This window comes from Thalia democratica, chromosome 7 (assembly GCF_965202585.1).
Source record: "Thalia democratica chromosome 7, ktThaDemo2.hap1.1, whole genome shotgun sequence".
NCBI lineage: Eukaryota > Metazoa > Chordata > Thaliacea > Salpida > Salpidae > Thalia > Thalia democratica.
Genome location: NC_139171.1, coordinates 43,331,479 through 43,349,072, shown reverse-complemented (window position 1 = coordinate 43,349,072; position 17,594 = coordinate 43,331,479). Strand labels below are relative to the sequence as shown.

Here is a 17,594-nt window from a genome sequence, read left to right as displayed (position 1 = left end):
AAACCTAAAATGTTTATTGTAAACTTAAACAGAAAATAAAACTCTTTTTGATTGTTCATTACTCGTAACAATTTTAATTAGGACAACTTGTCGTAGATTTCTAATAAAATATAAATCAAGTACAAATACTTGTTACTAATTAAAGTTACATAAAGGCATTAAATAAAAAAACTACAGCACATATAAGTTTTATTTTTACACTTTTATAAAAACGTATTCTATTTAAAAGCAGAGGTAATTCTCATTGTCGAAAAAAGTATAATACACTTAACAGTTAACAATATTTAAGCAATATAAACAATTGAAAATATGTTTGAAGAATGAAAGGTTTTAAAGCGTATACGAATGCAATGATTTATTTTAACAACTTAAATTTTGTCAGTAGTTAATTTTGAAAAGTAAAAACAAAAATTTATTAAAAATAATTATGTTTTAGTAGGCTATATACACAAAGAAAAAAGGTTTGAATAAAAAACAATTTAGGAACGTATATGTATGCAATGATTTGTCGTGAAAAGTTAACAATTGTTTGTAACGTAATACTATAAACTTTGAAAGTTAAAAAATAAAAACTTGATTAAAACAATTAATTTTTGATAAACTCTTAGCTACCAAGCTTTTTTAGCTTGGTCATTACTTGAAAACTTTATTTTATTGTCATCTAATTCATCTTTTTTGAAAGCCATGTTTGTATTTCCTTTATTTCTATTTCCTCCGTCGCTATAAGGTCGATTTTTTTCAAGATCATCATCATTCTGATTGACTTCAGTATTTCTTTTTACTGCAGCATTTGCACTTTGAGCTAAATATCTTTTAGATCTTTAAATAGATTGTAAGTTTACTATATAGTAAATTTAATTTGAAGTATTGAATAGACCTAAGCTAAAGTAAAATGCTAGTATTTTATAATAACTTGGTAATAAAATAAAACATATAAACTATAAAGTTCTTATTGTTAAAAAACGGCTATTTTTAATAACTATTTAATTTAAAAAGTTATGAAAAACTAGCATTTATGACTAGTTGTAATTATCTTTTACTAATAGCTAAAAAAACAACTTTGCGTACTCTAAAATTTAAATTAGTTATAAACATAAGAAAAGTAATGACAATGGTGTAATTTTTAACAGCTTAAAAACTTACTTTTTATTAGCTGCTAATGATTTATTAGCTTCGTCCAATTGGCATACTACTTCTAAAAATGATAAAATGTATAAGAAAGTTTAAATTAATTTATACTTTAAATTAAAAAAACACGAAGTTTATAAAAAGGTTTATTTGTAAACTAAATTTCAGATTAAGTTTATTAAAGATACTAATAAATTTGTTACTCCAAAATAAATGAATAAATAAGCAATACACAATGTAAACTTAATACAGTAAATAAAGTTATTGTATATTCCTTCTTATAGTACTTAATGCTTTATAGTCGGATACATGTAGGAGAACATATCTTAAAAACTTATTTACATCGTAAAAATCTCTTTCGCTGTATATACTATAAGTTAAATTTAAAGTTAACTATTTTTACACCAAAAAATTGATATTTACACTTTTCCAGGCAAATAATTTTTGTTTTATTCCCTAAAAAATTCTTATGTCTACTTTTAATTTATGTAAAAACTTATAAGATTTGGTTAATTTGCAACAAACTTGTAGTGAAATTTTTACATATGAGTTTTAAATTTACACATTGAAATTTTATTTTGTTTTATTTGTATTTTTAGAGCATTTTGATTCGATAAAAACCATCAGCAGTCATTTTATAATAAACAAATAACTTAAGGTAGCTATTAAATTCTTTTATTTTTATCAATCACACTATTTTTATTTAACCTTTTTTTGGTCGAGAGAAAACTCCACTGCCAGTTATTGATGTGTAAGTTGATATATCGTTGTCGTTACCTGTATTCTGATTTACTGATGAACATTTTTCTTTGTTTATCATTGATGCTTTTTGACTGTTAGAAGGTTCTGACATCTACAAAAAAAAAAGAATTAAGATAGATAAAAAAACATTTTTTATTGAAAAAAACTTTGTTTTTTCACTAAACATAATAAAACTAGTATAAATAGCTTAAATTTTATACATAAATCCCTCATTTTTAAAGTTTGAAAGTCAAGTAAATGTTTTTGTTTAGCTCTCCTCACAACAAAATGGCTAAAACTGACATTAGTATAGTAAATTGTTTTTAGTTTTAATATTTAATAAAAACAGTTGGTAAATAGTCTGAGTAAACATTTAAATTTTAAATTCAATAATTCTTCAACGATTTATAGTTAAGTTTGAGAAAGAATTAGTATAAAAAAACTTTAGATAACAGAAAAATTACATGAAAGTATATAAAAAAATAAAAGACTACACAAACGACAATATAAATAACATTAAAAATACTAGTTATATATAAATACAATTTGCAATTAAAAAGTAAAACAGTTTTTTTTTTAAATTTTTAATAGTTATTTTTTATTTGTACTATCACTGTTACCCCTAACCCTTGCCCTCAGTCAGTAATTCTTTAAATATATATTAAATAATTTTTTTTTCTGTTTTTTCTGTATTTTTTTACTCTCGTGCAAAAATGCAATTCGTGCAAACTTGGCTTCGTGCAAATTTGGCTCCGTGCAATTTTGTTCTTTCGTTCAATTTTGTTCTCGTGCAGTTTTGTCTTCATGCAATTTAGACCTGTTCACAGTTTTAAGTTACGCACATCACGTTATTTTAAATTTTTGGAACGCGGGTTCTGATGATTAGCAATTATAGAACTGAGATTGAAGTAGTAGTGTTTTGTTCTAGATAGAATTTTCTTAAGGATAATTCCTTGTTGAACTAAGTAAATTTAATAACAATGTAAAATATCTGAAACAAAACAAGTATAAACATATAAACTAAAATGAGCTAAAGCTTAATAATTCTACATCCCCTTCAGCTCATTTAAGGAAAAATAAACTTAGGGTAAAACAAAGCTCAAATGAGGAAATCTAGATAATTAACAAAAATCATTTATTAAAAACTGAAATAAAATGGATATACTAATAAATTCAATTGGCTTAAACCAAAGAAAACGCTTTAAAAAAAGGATTTCTTTTAAACAAATAAATAATATAACTGTAATACAACAAAAAAAAACATTACAATTAAACCCTACATAACTAAACATATCCAATTTAACGTGAATCCGTTCTTGCTTTGTTAATATCACCAACTTGGACCTGGGGCATTGAAGTCTTTTAACCTACGCAGAGCAAGTGGTACTTTCTTTTTTATGGGAGCCATAGGAGTAGTAGTGTGCTTTTCCTCAACATTCCTATGATTCCCATCAGCTTCATTTGTCTTATTAGTTCTGGCATCACTCGAATCATCTGAAAACATTGAAGGCGAATCAGGAGATTGATGAGTTACATTATCTTCTTGGGGGCTAGGTTGATCTCGACGCCAACTATAAAATACCTTTACATCAATACTCTTTGAGATTGGGTTGTACAACCTCAAAAACCTTCTATTCCTTCGCGTCAATCTCCGTGAGCCATCAATTCTCACCACAAACTGATCATGTGGGAGCACTTCGATTACAACTCCACTCCTATCCCATTTACGTGGATGGTTGCCACTCTAGTTCTGTAGTAAACACCTACTGCAAACGTTTAAAGGTCGCAACTTCCTAGCTTTGTGGTTGATAGCTTCTGCATTTTTGACGAATCCTGTACGCAGTGCCTCTTCTTTTACTTTCCATGCTTCTCTCCATACAGGTCGCACCGCAGGATTAGAAAGTTTGTCCAGCTTGTTTAAAAAAGCAAAACCATCTCGCAGCTGTCGTCCATATATAATTACAGCTGGGGATACTTTACAGTCGCTGTCAGGGGTGTTCCTAAACTGAAGCATCGCACTTAAAAATCTTTCGCTATCTAGGCTACCTGATTCAGTAACATTAACCCTTAGAGTCTTTTTGCTTGCCTTACAGCGACTTCTGCTCTTCCATTTTACCTTGGATAGTATGCTGAAGCTACTCGATGTGTAACATCTCAGGTTTTAAAAAATTCCTTTGTTGAACTAGACGAAAATTTGGTCGACTATCACTTGATATCTCCTAAGGTACTCCAAATCTAAAAAATAAGTCTCGTAGGCACTTAATCAAACCACGCGAACCTGCTTGAGATGTTCCGCTGAGTGTTGAAAATATTTTTGCCCAACCTGCCAATCTGTCGCCTACTACTAGAAAATTATTTCCAGCAAACTAGAAAAATCTGAAAATATTTTCTCGAAAGGACTTGTAGGAGGATCAGATAACTCTTGTAGTAACGATGGTTGAGAAGAAAAGTTTTGGTTGCAGTATTGACACGTTTCTCGAATTAAATCAATGTCCTGTGTAATCCCAGGCCAGAAGACAATCTGTTGGGCACCAGCATGTATAATGTTACATCTTGGTGCGCTGAATGTAACTTATTGAGAACACGAGGTCGTGAACTTAAAGGCATTACTACTCTGTCCTTGTAAAGTCTAACTCCATCACTCACGTACAAAGCACCATCGTATTTAAAATAAGCTGACAAAAACTCATCATGTTTTAAACTTCGACCTTCTTCGATACACCTAAAAACTATTGAAAATAGTTTGTCATTTAACGTTTCTTCTACAATTTCCTCCCAAGTGATTGCGATTGAACGGCGTACTTCATTACTTAATGAAGCAATAAGAAGTGATTCATTAGTCAAACCAACATCATGCGAACTAGTTTCACTTGACAAGGTAGGATAGTGTGATGCAGCGTCTGTAGCTAAATTGGTTTTACCAGGCATGTACTGTACTTCAAAAATCCATGGTAGTGTGCGCTGTTTCAGTCTAAATATTAGTGTGTTCTGAATTTCGTTTAAAGCACGATCACCAAAAATCTTTACTAGTGGCTTATGATTCGTAACAACTACAAGATCTTTTCAGCCCATAGTAAAATCAGCTTTGTCTGCTCTAACGACTAAGCAATGGCAAGCGACTCTCCTTTAATGGCAGCATAATTATTTTCTGCTCCATTTAAAAACCTTAAACCTGCAAGTGTCACCTTCCAACCAGTGGTGCAGCAGTCTGGTAATCGACGATTGCAATTGCAGTGTTTCTGCATGAGAAAGTAGTCTAAGCCTTGCTTCGACCAGTCAGGTCTTAGACATGTCAACTTTCCAAGATCAAAAAGTTGTACACCGCTTATTATTGCATCAACTATCATTTGTTTTGACTCTTTAAGTGCTTGGTTCAAATTTTCTGTCCAAATAAATTTTTGTTTTGGGCTGAGAAAGTCTCTAAAAGGTGCCATAACTTTACGAAGTTTGGCATAGTTGGATACTTGATTTATTAGGCCAAACCAACTCCGTATATCTGTGGCAGACTTTGGTGTTGGGAATTTCCGAATTTAGTCCAATAAGATAATTTACATGAAGAATAACTCTTTGTTGAACTAAGTGAATTTAAAAACAATGTAAAATATCTGAAACAAAACAAGTAAAAACATATAAACTAAAATGAGCTAAAGCTTAATAATTCTACATTTCTAATCTTTTATCTATAAAGTTCTCAGCTCAAGTAGGATTGTTGAGGAGGTGTTCATGGATGAGTGATTGTTAACATTTGGGATTTTCGTTATAATTTAGATTTAACTTTTACTTTTTTCCTTACCTGCTGCTTTTGTCTGACATGGAAACGTTGAGATTTACAGTCACTTAGTCATTTGCATAATGGCTACTAAAAACTTATACTACGTTGCAAAACTAATGGTTAGGTGTATTCTTTAATCTTCCATTAAGCGGACGGTTGGTGTTATGCACAACACGTAACGACAAACTATTAAAATTCAAATTAGTAGCTATTGAAGCTTGCCTTTCCAACTTACTGACATTTTTGCCCATGTAAGGAAAGCGGAGGTAAACTGGGAAAGGATGTGGACCGAAAGAGGGTAAGCTAACCACCTTGGTCTGAGTTGCCTTAATTGACTTGCTGACGATTTTATAGAGGTAATCTAGCAAAAGAATTTTTCAAAATAAGTATTATCCGATTGTTTATTCATGCAGTTAGGCACTACTTGTTATGCATTGGATAATTTTGAATTTTTGTTTTATACATAAAACGAGTTCCAAGAAATTTTCTGTGGAATGAAATTTTATTTTTTGTACTCAAAAGTATAAAGCGTGTTGTCGCTGTTTCTATTAATGTTTATGTATAAGAAACGAAATTTTTCTGAAATTTATTTTTCAACGGTAAAAACTAAGCACCTATACAATTTAGGTGAAAATGCAAGGTATTATCAAGTGCTGAAATTATCCAAAATATTTTAAGAAGTTTACTTATATTTTGTACAGAAAAAAAACTAACTTCAAGTAAATCAGTTTCAACACTGAGAACTTCGTCTGAAAGTTTTTGAACCCTTTCTATTTTTTTCAACATCAGCTCAACTGAGTATGACTCCAAACGATCATACAAATGTTGCATGTGTACAGAGTCCATAGGCTCTCTGTCTTCATAAGGTTGCTGTCCTAACGTCAAGTAGTCGAACACGGATATTGAATGGTCATCTGAATGAGTAGCACTTGTGAACTCCGAAAACCCTTTAATATTAACTACTTTTATTATCTCAATACTTATAAATTATTAGCCGAAAAAAAAAAACTCTAAATAGATTTGTAGCTAAAAAACTATGACTTTTAAAAATTAATGAATCTTTAAATGTTTTTTTTTTACTTGTTATTATTAAAAATTCTTAATTTTTAAGTTTCAAAAAATAGCAAGTTTTTCTCACCAGAAAAGTAATAAAGACTAGATCAAAAAGTCTAAAATAAAATCATGTAAAAAAAACGGTAGTTGGGTGCAATAAAAGCATCTTTATTATTACTCCATAAACTTATTTAACAAAAATAACTATATAAAATAACTAAGATTACAAAAACAATTATGACTATAGTAGCTTTGCTTAAAAGTAACAAAAAATAGACCAAATGTTTTTAGAAAACATGCTATACTGCTAACAAAATTTTTACTAGCTAAAACTACATGGAATTGGAAATCTTTGTTAGTGAACTGATTGTTTATTCTGCTTCCTCAGTTAGGATATAAAAATCTACTATTTTGTTATTGACTCCTAACTACAGTATTACAATAATCCTTTCGGATATTGCAAGTATCAAATTTAGTGACATTATTAAGAATAAGTATTCAAAATAGGCTATAAAACTTTATCGAGTTGTTATATCCTGCTGTTAAAGAATTCTAGTTTGCCAAATATTTTGGGCTCTTAGTTAGTAATGACAGCTATCTTTTTTTTAAGTCTAGAAGTATAAGTCTTCAAAAGAGCCACAATTTAAATTGTTCAAAACACTACGCTTATCTAAAATCAAACGGACAAGTTTTCTACTTAAATTGGTACTACTTTTTTGAAAACATGTTGAAGTATTCAACATTTAAGTTAAATAGCAAACTTTGAAGAAAATATTATGTTTTGTTAAAAGGCATCTCACATATAGTTTTAATTAATATATAAGTACTCGCAAGAAACTTTATAAGCATGTGGTGTACGACTTGATAATCAAAAGGTTCCTTTGTACAACAGGTCCTTAAAGCAAACTTTTTGAGCACTTTTTTTATCGTTCAGTAAACAATATATAAATGAAGAATAAAAAAAAAAAAAAACAAGTCTAAAGGTAGTTTTTAACTTTTATTTAGAAAGATAGTATTTAATTAAGCTGTTTTTAGTAGCCTGTTAAAACAGTATATGTTTAAAATTCTCTATAATTAAGAAAAAGTTGTTAATTAAAGTCAAAATATAATCCAGCTCACATCTATTTAAAATAAACAGTAACATAATTTAAGTTTTATTTAGTTCGTGTAATACTAAATAAGTATATTTATCTTAATTTTCCGAATAGTTTTAACGCTAACATACTCATAAAATCAAGTAGGAACTAATTTTTAATTAATTATGTCATTTAAACTGCTATAATCCTCTGATTCTAGTAACTAATGCGTCATTCCGTAATAATTTAACTTAGTCTATATAAATTCTGATGACTTGATATATAATCTTAATACAGACTAGAAAGTTACTAGTTATTGTAATCTTAGTGATCTCAACGTATACTTTACTATATAAACTTAACATAGAACAAAATACGATATACAATGTTATCAATTTTAGAGCTTACTTTACTACGTTCTATTGTTAATACTAAAAGTATAGGTTCGGCACTCTAAGTTATTTTACAATGTTACTTAAAGCGATAAAAAATAGCACTCACACATGCAAGTCATAGCTCGACGGTTTGTTTGCAGGGTAACTTTTATTAAATGTAATAGCGTTTGTTTACAGTCCTCAGCAAATCTTACTGAAGTCAGAGCCAAGCTAGGTGTTAAAGCGTGTGAAAAGTCTAAAAGTCCGCTTTGGTTGAACTACAGTAGAAGTTTCTACTTGAGAAACGTTTGTTGAAAAAACAACGAAAGCTGGAAATAAATACAAATCAATATACACTTGCTTTAGTTTTTCGGCGATTCTTACAGGAAAATAACTCACTGTAGAAGTGTGGAGCTCAAAAAACGGTTGTAACAAACAACGAAAGCTGATAAGTGTATTGAATTACGCTTGCTTTAGTATTTAGGCGATTCTTACAAGAAAATAACTCACTGTAGAAGTGTAGAGCTCGAAAAAAAGTTGTAGTGATCAACGAAGCTGAAAAGTGTATTGAACTACACTTGCTTTCGTTCCTCAGCGGTGTTTATTGAAGTCAGTAGACTAAAATATAAATGCAATGCTGAGTAACAGTAGCTAAAATAAACAACGAAATCTGAATGTATATAATCGCTAAACTAAGTGACGTTCTGGTTAACGTTTCTAAAGGTCCTTTTTGTTACTAAGTCAAACAATACACAGTTCTAATAAAGAATAGTGAAATCTGGTTCAAAAAGAATCTAAAAAGTCTAAAGAATATCAATTAGCTGTTAAAAAATACAACTTTGAATATGAAAACAAAATCTGCAAAAACCTAAATTTAAAAAAGTTTTATAGCTACGTGAAATCTAAACTTAAGTTAAATAGTTCCATACATCTCTTATATGATAATGATAAAAACAAAACAATAACCTCAGATTTTGAAATAGCCACACTTTATAACGTAAATTTTCAAAAAGTTTTAAAAAAAATGAGTGTTACCAGTTTTTTAAGCTACCCCAAAAGAATTGTAGTAAAATGCAATTTTTTTTCATAACCTATGAAGACATTAAAAGTTCAATTAACCACCTAAAAGATAAAATAATTAGAACGCCAGAAAACATTCCACCCTATTATATCAAGCATGTTATCCAATCAATAATTTTTCCACTATCATTAATATTTAATTGCTCTCTAGAACTATCTGATGTTCCTAAACAATGGAAAACATCTTTTATTATTCCTGTGCACAAGAAAGGCAATATGCACAGTGCGTTAAATTACAGACCAATATCTCTAACAAGTGAATTTATGAACATATTGTATCTGTAAAAATTCTCAACCACCTATTTGATAACAAATTATTAACTAACAAACAGTTTGGTTTTGTCCCAAACCGCTCATCAACCATTCAACTATTAACATGCTTACATTCTTGGTTAGTTCCTTATCTCAAAAATGAATTTACTAAAGTAGTTTATACGGATATTCAAAAAGCCTTTGATTCAGTATACACAAAAGATTATTAAAATTTTTAAATCAGTATGGGCTACATGAAAACTTAATTGATTGGTTTGATAACTTTTTAAATAACAGATCACAAAGAGTAATCATCAATAATACGCTTTCTGACTCTTTAAAAATCTTCTCTTTTTAATTTATATTAATGATATTTGTTAAAACATTGATATTAAAAGTGAGTTAAGCTTATTTGCAGATGATGCCAAAATCTTTAGTCAGTCAAATACTTCATTACGATAATATTTACATATGTTTAAAAACAAGAGAGCTAAACTTAAATCCTAGCAAATGTAAAATTCTAACCATTAACAAAAAAAATCTTCTCCAACTGACTTCTTAATCAATAACATCAAGTTACCAGAAGTTAAAGTTTTTGAAGATTTGGGAATTTATATTTCCAAAGATTTAAAATGGAATGAACATATCAACTATCTATATAAGGTTGCATAAACTACATGTTATCAAATATTAAAAAGTTTTAAAACTAATTCTGCTTCAATTCTGACAAAACTATTTAAAACATACGTTCGCCCTAAACTTGAGTACAGTACCCAAATTTGGTCCCCCAATTTAAAAAAGGATATTAATAAAATTGAATCTGTGCAAAGGGGTTTTACCCGTCATATTTGTAGTCGTTGCAACATATCTTACACATCATATAATGATAGAATGATTAAATTTGGTTTGGAATCACTGGAATATAGAAGATGGGAATTTGATCTATTACCTCTTTACAAAATTATCAATGGCAGTTGTAAAAGTTTTTTTAACCAGTTTTTTAGTTTTTCCCAAAATAGATATCAACTAAGAGGAAATAATTTGAAAATAAAATGTAACAGAACAGTCAGTGGCAAGGCGCATTTTTTCACAGAGCAAAAGCTATGTGGAACAGACTACCTCAGGATATAGTATCTTGTAAGGGGGTTGAACAATTTCGTTTAAAGCTAAAAAGATTTGATTTAAATACAATAAATACCAGTAAAATTCACTAACTTTCCACTATAAACAAAAGAAAAAATATTCTTTTCCCTACGCATCCCTCCTACAAACTATTGGTTTACTTATTTATTTTGTAATTATGAATTTTGTTTTATAAGCGATGATTTTAGACTAACTTCTTTATTGTGTGTAGTAAGTGATATATAAGTTTGAAATTTTAAAATTCATTATTTTTTAAATTTAGTTCATTTGTATATCATATTGTGTTTAACTTTGTGTTTTCATTTAAATTATGTTTACATATATATATATATATATATAATTTATCTTAAAGTGTTAAATATAAGTTTATTTTCTTTTTCTCTTTTTGTGTGTCCTGTTTAAGTGACTCAGGTTTTGATGCCTGAGTTCAACATTGCACAATAAACAATATAATAATAATAATAATAATAAAGTGCCTGCTAAAACAAAAGAGCGTTTGATTTTATTGTAACTAATTGTAACGATTCTTGCCAACAATGATAGCTAGCCGAAACGAAAAGCGAATGAACCTGCAAATGCAAAGCGTACTCGTTTTAAACAAAAAGTTGTGACGCTTAACTACGACGGAATTTTTAACATTCTACTCAAGAATATTCAAAAACTGCGCTGAAAGTTTTAAAACTTTATGCAAGAATATTTATAACATTGCAAAAAACTCCTTTTTCAAGCAGTGCTCGGCTTTATTTAGTGTTAAACTAAGGTAAACAACTCTTCTCTTTTATTAAGTCTCTCGGAACAAGCAGATAATGTTTACACTGCGTCAACTACAAAAAACTAGAATAACAACTAGTATAACAGGGTTGCCAAATGTTTTTGGAAAATATTTTCCAGGTTTTCAAAATTTCTTCCAGGTTTTTGAAATTACATGTTTTAGTACCTACTTTTAGTTCAAAATTAAGTTTAAGGTAAAAAAACTGTATTAAATAGTTTAACGACATTTATTAGATATCTTAAAGCTTCTTTAAATTTATTTTTTAATAAAATAAATTTTTGATGATGGCAAAAAAAATATTTATACGATATATTTTTTGTGTCAAATCAAAATTTTACTACTTAAACCTAATTTAGTTTTATTTTAACTAATACTACTTGAGAATTTGGTATAATATATTCCTTTACATTTTATACAAAAAACTTTTGTTTATTTACTTAGTACCCTTTTAAACCAGAGCTCAAAATTTTTAAACTGAATTTCAAACACTAACATTATAAAACTCAAAAAGTTTCAGGAAATATTGACTAAATAAAAACAGGTTAAACTAGCCAGAAACATCAGAACACTGTGAAATTCTTCCTGGATTAAAAAATGTTTGGAATGAGTCTGTAGTTGACAACGTATCAAATGAAGAACTTCTGGATAACCCTTCAAAGTGAACAGTTGGTCTGTACTGTAATTGTTATTAAACCAATAAGTTTTTAAAGTTTACGCATTGTAAATTATAAACGGTATTAATTAACAGTTGCTAAATAATTTTATAGAAATTAACTAAAACTAAGTTGTAACCACTTTTGTTTTAAAATGAATTTAAAAGTACTAAAAAAATCGTAAAGAAAACATCAGTATTAGAAAAAATACTTTTAAAAAATGTTTCAAGCTTCTTAATATTAATCTTTTTCAAACTAACTTGTTTAGCCTTTTCTAGTCCAAGTCGAAGTTTTAGTCTTTTAAAAAAATAAGACGGTACTTGGGAGTCAATGGTTGAATTTAGTTTACGCATCATAGGAACTTTATCATTTGTATTTCTTAAGGCTTCTATAACAACTGACACAAATAACCTATCCATGTTAAAAAATAAGAAAACATTAAACGTAAGTTATATTATCAAGTAAAATAAAATTTATCTTTAAAAGCCAATATTCTACGAGAAGATAACCAAAGCTACATTTAAACTAATTTCAAATATAGGTTAAAAAATAACTTTAGGTATAGATGCTAAAAAGCAACTAGTGTACTAACGGGTAAAATAAATGGAAATAGATTTGGGTATAGAGAGAGTATATTGTTAAGTGCGTCCTTATTAAAACCAATCATCTATTTTTTTTAACAAAATGCTAGTGTGACATTTTTTATTTATACAAAATAAAGCAAGTGAAGAGTTAAATTTAACTACGGCAAACTAGACTAAAACTAAAATTGAACACAAATGAACAACAAGAATATTATTAAGTATCTTAGAATTTAAGACAACGAAGCATATTATCTTTAAACCTAACAAACTTATAACACAACATAAAAACACACATCACCACCATTTCTTACTGCTAGAAATTGCAAGAAAAGTGCTGTTTTATTGCAAAAAAGTGTAACTCCTTGTAATAAAATGTTCTAATTTATTAAAAAAAAATCTATTGAAAAACTTTAAGGCGTTATTTAATGGTTTAACTGTTTTTAGCATGTTTGCGTATCACTTAAAATTTATAAAATCAATGAGCTTTAGCGGTGCAGTGCGAAATTAACAATTTTTTTAGATGTAACTTACAACTTTCAAAATTTTTTCAATTGTACCATAAAACAAATTTTTATGAAATTTTATTAATGTTTACTTACTAAAAAATTCTTCCATTAATGAAAAAAAGCCTTCCAAGTATTTTTTTCTCAAACGAGAAACTATTTAGTGAAATTGAAGCTCTAAGAAAAAGAATTTCAAAACAGAGGTTTTCAATGTAAACTAAAGTTTAAAAGATTAGATAAATAAAAGAAACTAAAGCGGTATAACCTCTCTTATGGTTCTTTTAGAATTATTATTTTATGAAAAAACCTTATAACTTGTTAATAAACATTTTCTTATCAACCATTTTTGTTATAAAAGTTTCATTACAAATACTGTCAAAAATTTCTATAGTTGCAGGAGTAATATTAAGTTTTCAGGAGTGGGGAGTCAACAACTTTTTTAAAAGATAGTTTTACTTTTGAAATTAACAAGTAACCTACCATTTGTTTTTATCGTTTTTTTATGAAAAGCGCAAACTAAAAAAGTATAAAAAGATTTTTTCACTTAATATCTATTGCTTTCTAATAGTTTTGAGCATTTATTTAAAATTTTTTTGTTTAGTTTTAAATAAATTATGGACAAATTAAAAAAAAAAAATTTTTGATTTGATCTAAATACTTTTGTTAATAATATAAAAGTGTTTGTTTTGATGCCAAATTTTGGATTTTTATTAGAAAAATTATCTATAAACCACTCATGTTTGAAAGTTTAAAAAGTCTAATTAATGCTTTCGTTTAGCTCTTTTCAGAAAGAAGTTACTAATATTTGAAATAAGTGTAGTAAACATTTAGTTTAGTATAAAAATATCAATACAATTAGTTTACATCATAAGGAGTCAACTCTATACAGTCTGTGTAAAGATTTTAATTTTGAGTTCAGTAATACTTCAACGACTTAAATTTTGTTTAAGATAGAATAAACAGAATAAAGAATCTAAGATTTACATGAAGCTGAATTGAAAATTAAAGGTTACAAAATTTGTAATAATAAGTATACTATAATCCTTTGTTGTTACAGTTGGTTCTGATAACACATCGTGTTGGTCAGGAACTGCATCAAGCTCGGGATTACCTTTATGAGTTTGCCTACTAGTGCCTGATGTCTTCTCGGCCAGTTGGGCACGCGTAGCGTGCTTAGTAGCTAGCTTTGTAAGGCTATTGGCCGAGAGTGCCTTGGGCTTTTTACTGGTAGTACTCATAGCTTACTATAAATAGAATACCTTATTAGTGACCAACTAGACCGTATCTACGTTTAACTAGTTGTCTTGAGATAATCTTAATGAAACGTTTTATACAACTTTTAATATTAACTATCGTACTTATCTAACTTAGTCTACGAAGATTCTAATATTTACTAAATATATAATCTTAAAATAGACTAGAAAGTAAATTCTTATTTTAATTTTAGTGATTTCAACGTATACTTCACTATATAGTTTTAATAGAAAACAAAATACGATACTATAATGAGATTAATATTACACTTACTTAATTACCTTTTAATGTTAATACTAAAAGTATAGATTCGGCACTCTAAGTTTATTTTACAATGTTTAACAACAAGCGATAAAAAATAACACTCACACGCATGCAAGTCAGAGCCCGAAGGTTTGTTTGCAAGGCAACTTTTATTAAATGTATTAGCGTTTGTTTAGTCCTCAGCTATTCTTACTGAAGCTAGGACTTGAAGCGTATGAAACGTCTAAAAGTCCGCTTTGGTTGAACTATAATAGAAGTTTCTACAAGAGAAACGGTTGTTAAAAAACAACGAGCTGGAAATCAATACAGGTCGAAATATACACTTGCTTCCGTTTTTCGGCAATTCTTACAGGAATATAATTCACTGCAGAAGTGTAAAGCTCAAAAAACGGTTGTAGCGAACTACGTAAGCTGGAAAGTGTAATAAACTACGTTTGCTTTAGTTTTTCGGCGATTCTTACAGGAATATAATTCACTGTAGAAGTGTAAGGTTCGAAAAACGGTTGTAGCGATCAACGAAAGCTCAGAAGTAAAATGAATTACACTTGCTTTGGTTTCTCAGCGGTGTTTATTGAAGTCAGTGGACTACAAAATAAAATGCAATGCTGAGCAATAGTCGCTAAAAAACAACGAAAACTGAACGCGTATTCGCTAAAATACAAATTAAGTGATATTAAATGTGATTCTAACAAGAAATAGTGAAAGCTGGTTCACTAAGAATCTAAAAAGTGCCTGCTAAAACAAAAGAGCGTTTGCTTTAGTTGTAGCGTATTGTGACTATGCTTGCCAACAAGGTTAGCTAGCCGAAACAAAAGCGATAACGAATGACCCTACAAATGCAAAGCGCATTCGCTTTAAACAAAAAGCTGCGACGCTTAACTACGACAGAAGTTTTAACATTCTACTCAAGAATATTCAAAAACTGTAAAAAAGACCTCCCTTTTTGAGCCGCGCTCGGCTTATGTAGTGTTAAGCTACAGTAAAAAAAAATATTTTCTTTTTTTAAAATTCTCTCCAAACAAGCAGGAAATGCTTACAACACTAAAAATACATATCGTTTTAAAATATACACACCTCCTTGGTTACAAATTTTCGGATTGCGGGTTCTAATGATCAAAAGTTCTAGAACTAAAAGGAGGTAGGTATTTTTGCTTTAAATAGAATTTTGAATTTACTATCCATGTGGTTCTCAGTACAACTAGGATTGTTGAGGAGGTGTTCATAAATGGATGATTGTTAACATTTGGGCTTTTCGTCACCGTTAAAAATAAACCTTTATAGATTTTTGGTTACATGATAATCCCGTCTGACATGGAAACGTTGAGTTGTACGGTCTACGTAGTCATTTCCAAGCGACAAAAAGCTTAAATGTAAAAAATCATCCAAAGAAAAATGCTCAAATTTTTAAATTTTTGTTCTAACAAATACTTATTGTCAAAAATCCGCTTCCTACAAGTAGTTTACAATACTTTAAAAAAATCTATAAATTTGTAGTGAATTGCTATACAAATGTAGAAGGAAACAAGTATTTAGTTGATTTTATAAAACCCTAGAAAAATGGCTTAAAAATTTTCTTTTTCATACGTTTGTGTCAGAAATTTTTACAGAAGTGATTATATCTTATAGGTTAATTGAAACTTTTTATTCAATAAAGAGTATTATGTAGTATATACTTTAAGCTTTTATTGAGAACCTTATTTTCTTTTAGTAAAATAAGTGGTGGACCTCACTATGCTCTTAATACAGTACAATAACAGAATAGTAATTTCCAAAAGAAATATATCAAAGTGTAATAACCAGTTTCACTTGCTGTTCCATTTAGTTGAATATCGAATAATATAAATTTAGTCAAGAACAACGCAAGTTAACTGACCTAATAATGGTTCAAATTTACAACATATATATATATATATATAGAGTGTTTCATAGAGCTTTGGTTTTTCATGGGGCTTTGGTCATCAGCCAGTTGAATTCAGAATAAGAAGCACTGTATTTGTAATGTACAGTATTACGTTATACTGTTTTTTGTTTTTTTGCATAACTTTTGTATCTTTGTTTAGTACAGTGCTTTTTATTTTGAATTTAACTGGCTGATGATTAAAGCTTTATGGAAAATTAAAGCTTTATGAAACATATGTACCAGAATTTTTAAAATCGCCATTTGAATAAATTATTTAAAAGCCCTTCAAGTGGGCTCAGTTGAAAGTGTTTACGTTTAAACATTAACCTTATTTTATATATATATATATATATATATATATATATATAAATTAGCTGCAGGGAGTGTGTAGAGATTTTTGAGTCAATATCTTTCAAAAGTTGCTCTAGAATTGAACTTAATTATTATATATATTGCTTGTTATAAAGTAAATTCTTTAACATTTTTATTTCTTAAAAGCATTTTATGATTTAAAGTTCTATTATTTAATTCTCATTTTAGATTATATACTTCCTAAAACATACGTCTCTTGGATATAGCTCATGTGTAAAGGCTTTGATTCGGTTTAAAAGTATTTTCTAAAGTATATAGTTCTTAATATTATTATTTTGTGCATGATTCTTTGTAAAACAGTATAAACACTCATTTGTTGTGCCTAGTTGTAACATGTAAAAAACTAACACTAAGTATAAGTCGTTAGTAAAAATCGAACCAATATGTGACAAAGTACAAAACTCGTAAAAAACGTGTACTTATCATATAATAAATTAAGGTTACTGTCAATTAGGAAGCAATTGTTTAATTAAAAACGTTGTTTATAAACTAAAAGTAAAGGTCCTGAAAAAAATATATCGGCCCAACAGAAGGTAGTTTTTAATACTAGGTCATAAACACACTTTTACAAACACATAAAAAACCATCGGCACAAGCTACTTTTGAATAAAATAAAACTGAATTTTTCAAATATCTTCCCACACAATAGACTTTTTCACATAAACTCTAGCTA

The 17,594-nt window shown here is 28.6% G+C and overlaps 1 protein-coding gene across 1 annotated transcript in view; it reads right to left on the bottom strand.

Moving 5' to 3' along the window:
• Positions 1-317: 317 nt before the first annotated feature.
• LOC145841724 (polycystin-1-like) overlaps positions 318-17,594 on the bottom strand; it is a 139,190-nt gene continuing 121,913 nt past the window's right edge. Inside the window, exons 85-90 of the mRNA XM_082949073.1 lie at positions 12,305-12,455; positions 11,944-12,067; positions 6,356-6,588; positions 1,837-1,981; positions 1,144-1,195; positions 318-819 (exon numbers count right to left, since the gene is read on the bottom strand). Coding sequence (XP_082805199.1) covers positions 609-819; positions 1,144-1,195; positions 1,837-1,981; positions 6,356-6,588; positions 11,944-12,067; positions 12,305-12,455 — 916 coding nt within the window. The 3' untranslated portion in view covers positions 318-608. The remainder of the gene's footprint in view (positions 820-1,143; positions 1,196-1,836; positions 1,982-6,355; positions 6,589-11,943; positions 12,068-12,304; positions 12,456-17,594) is intronic.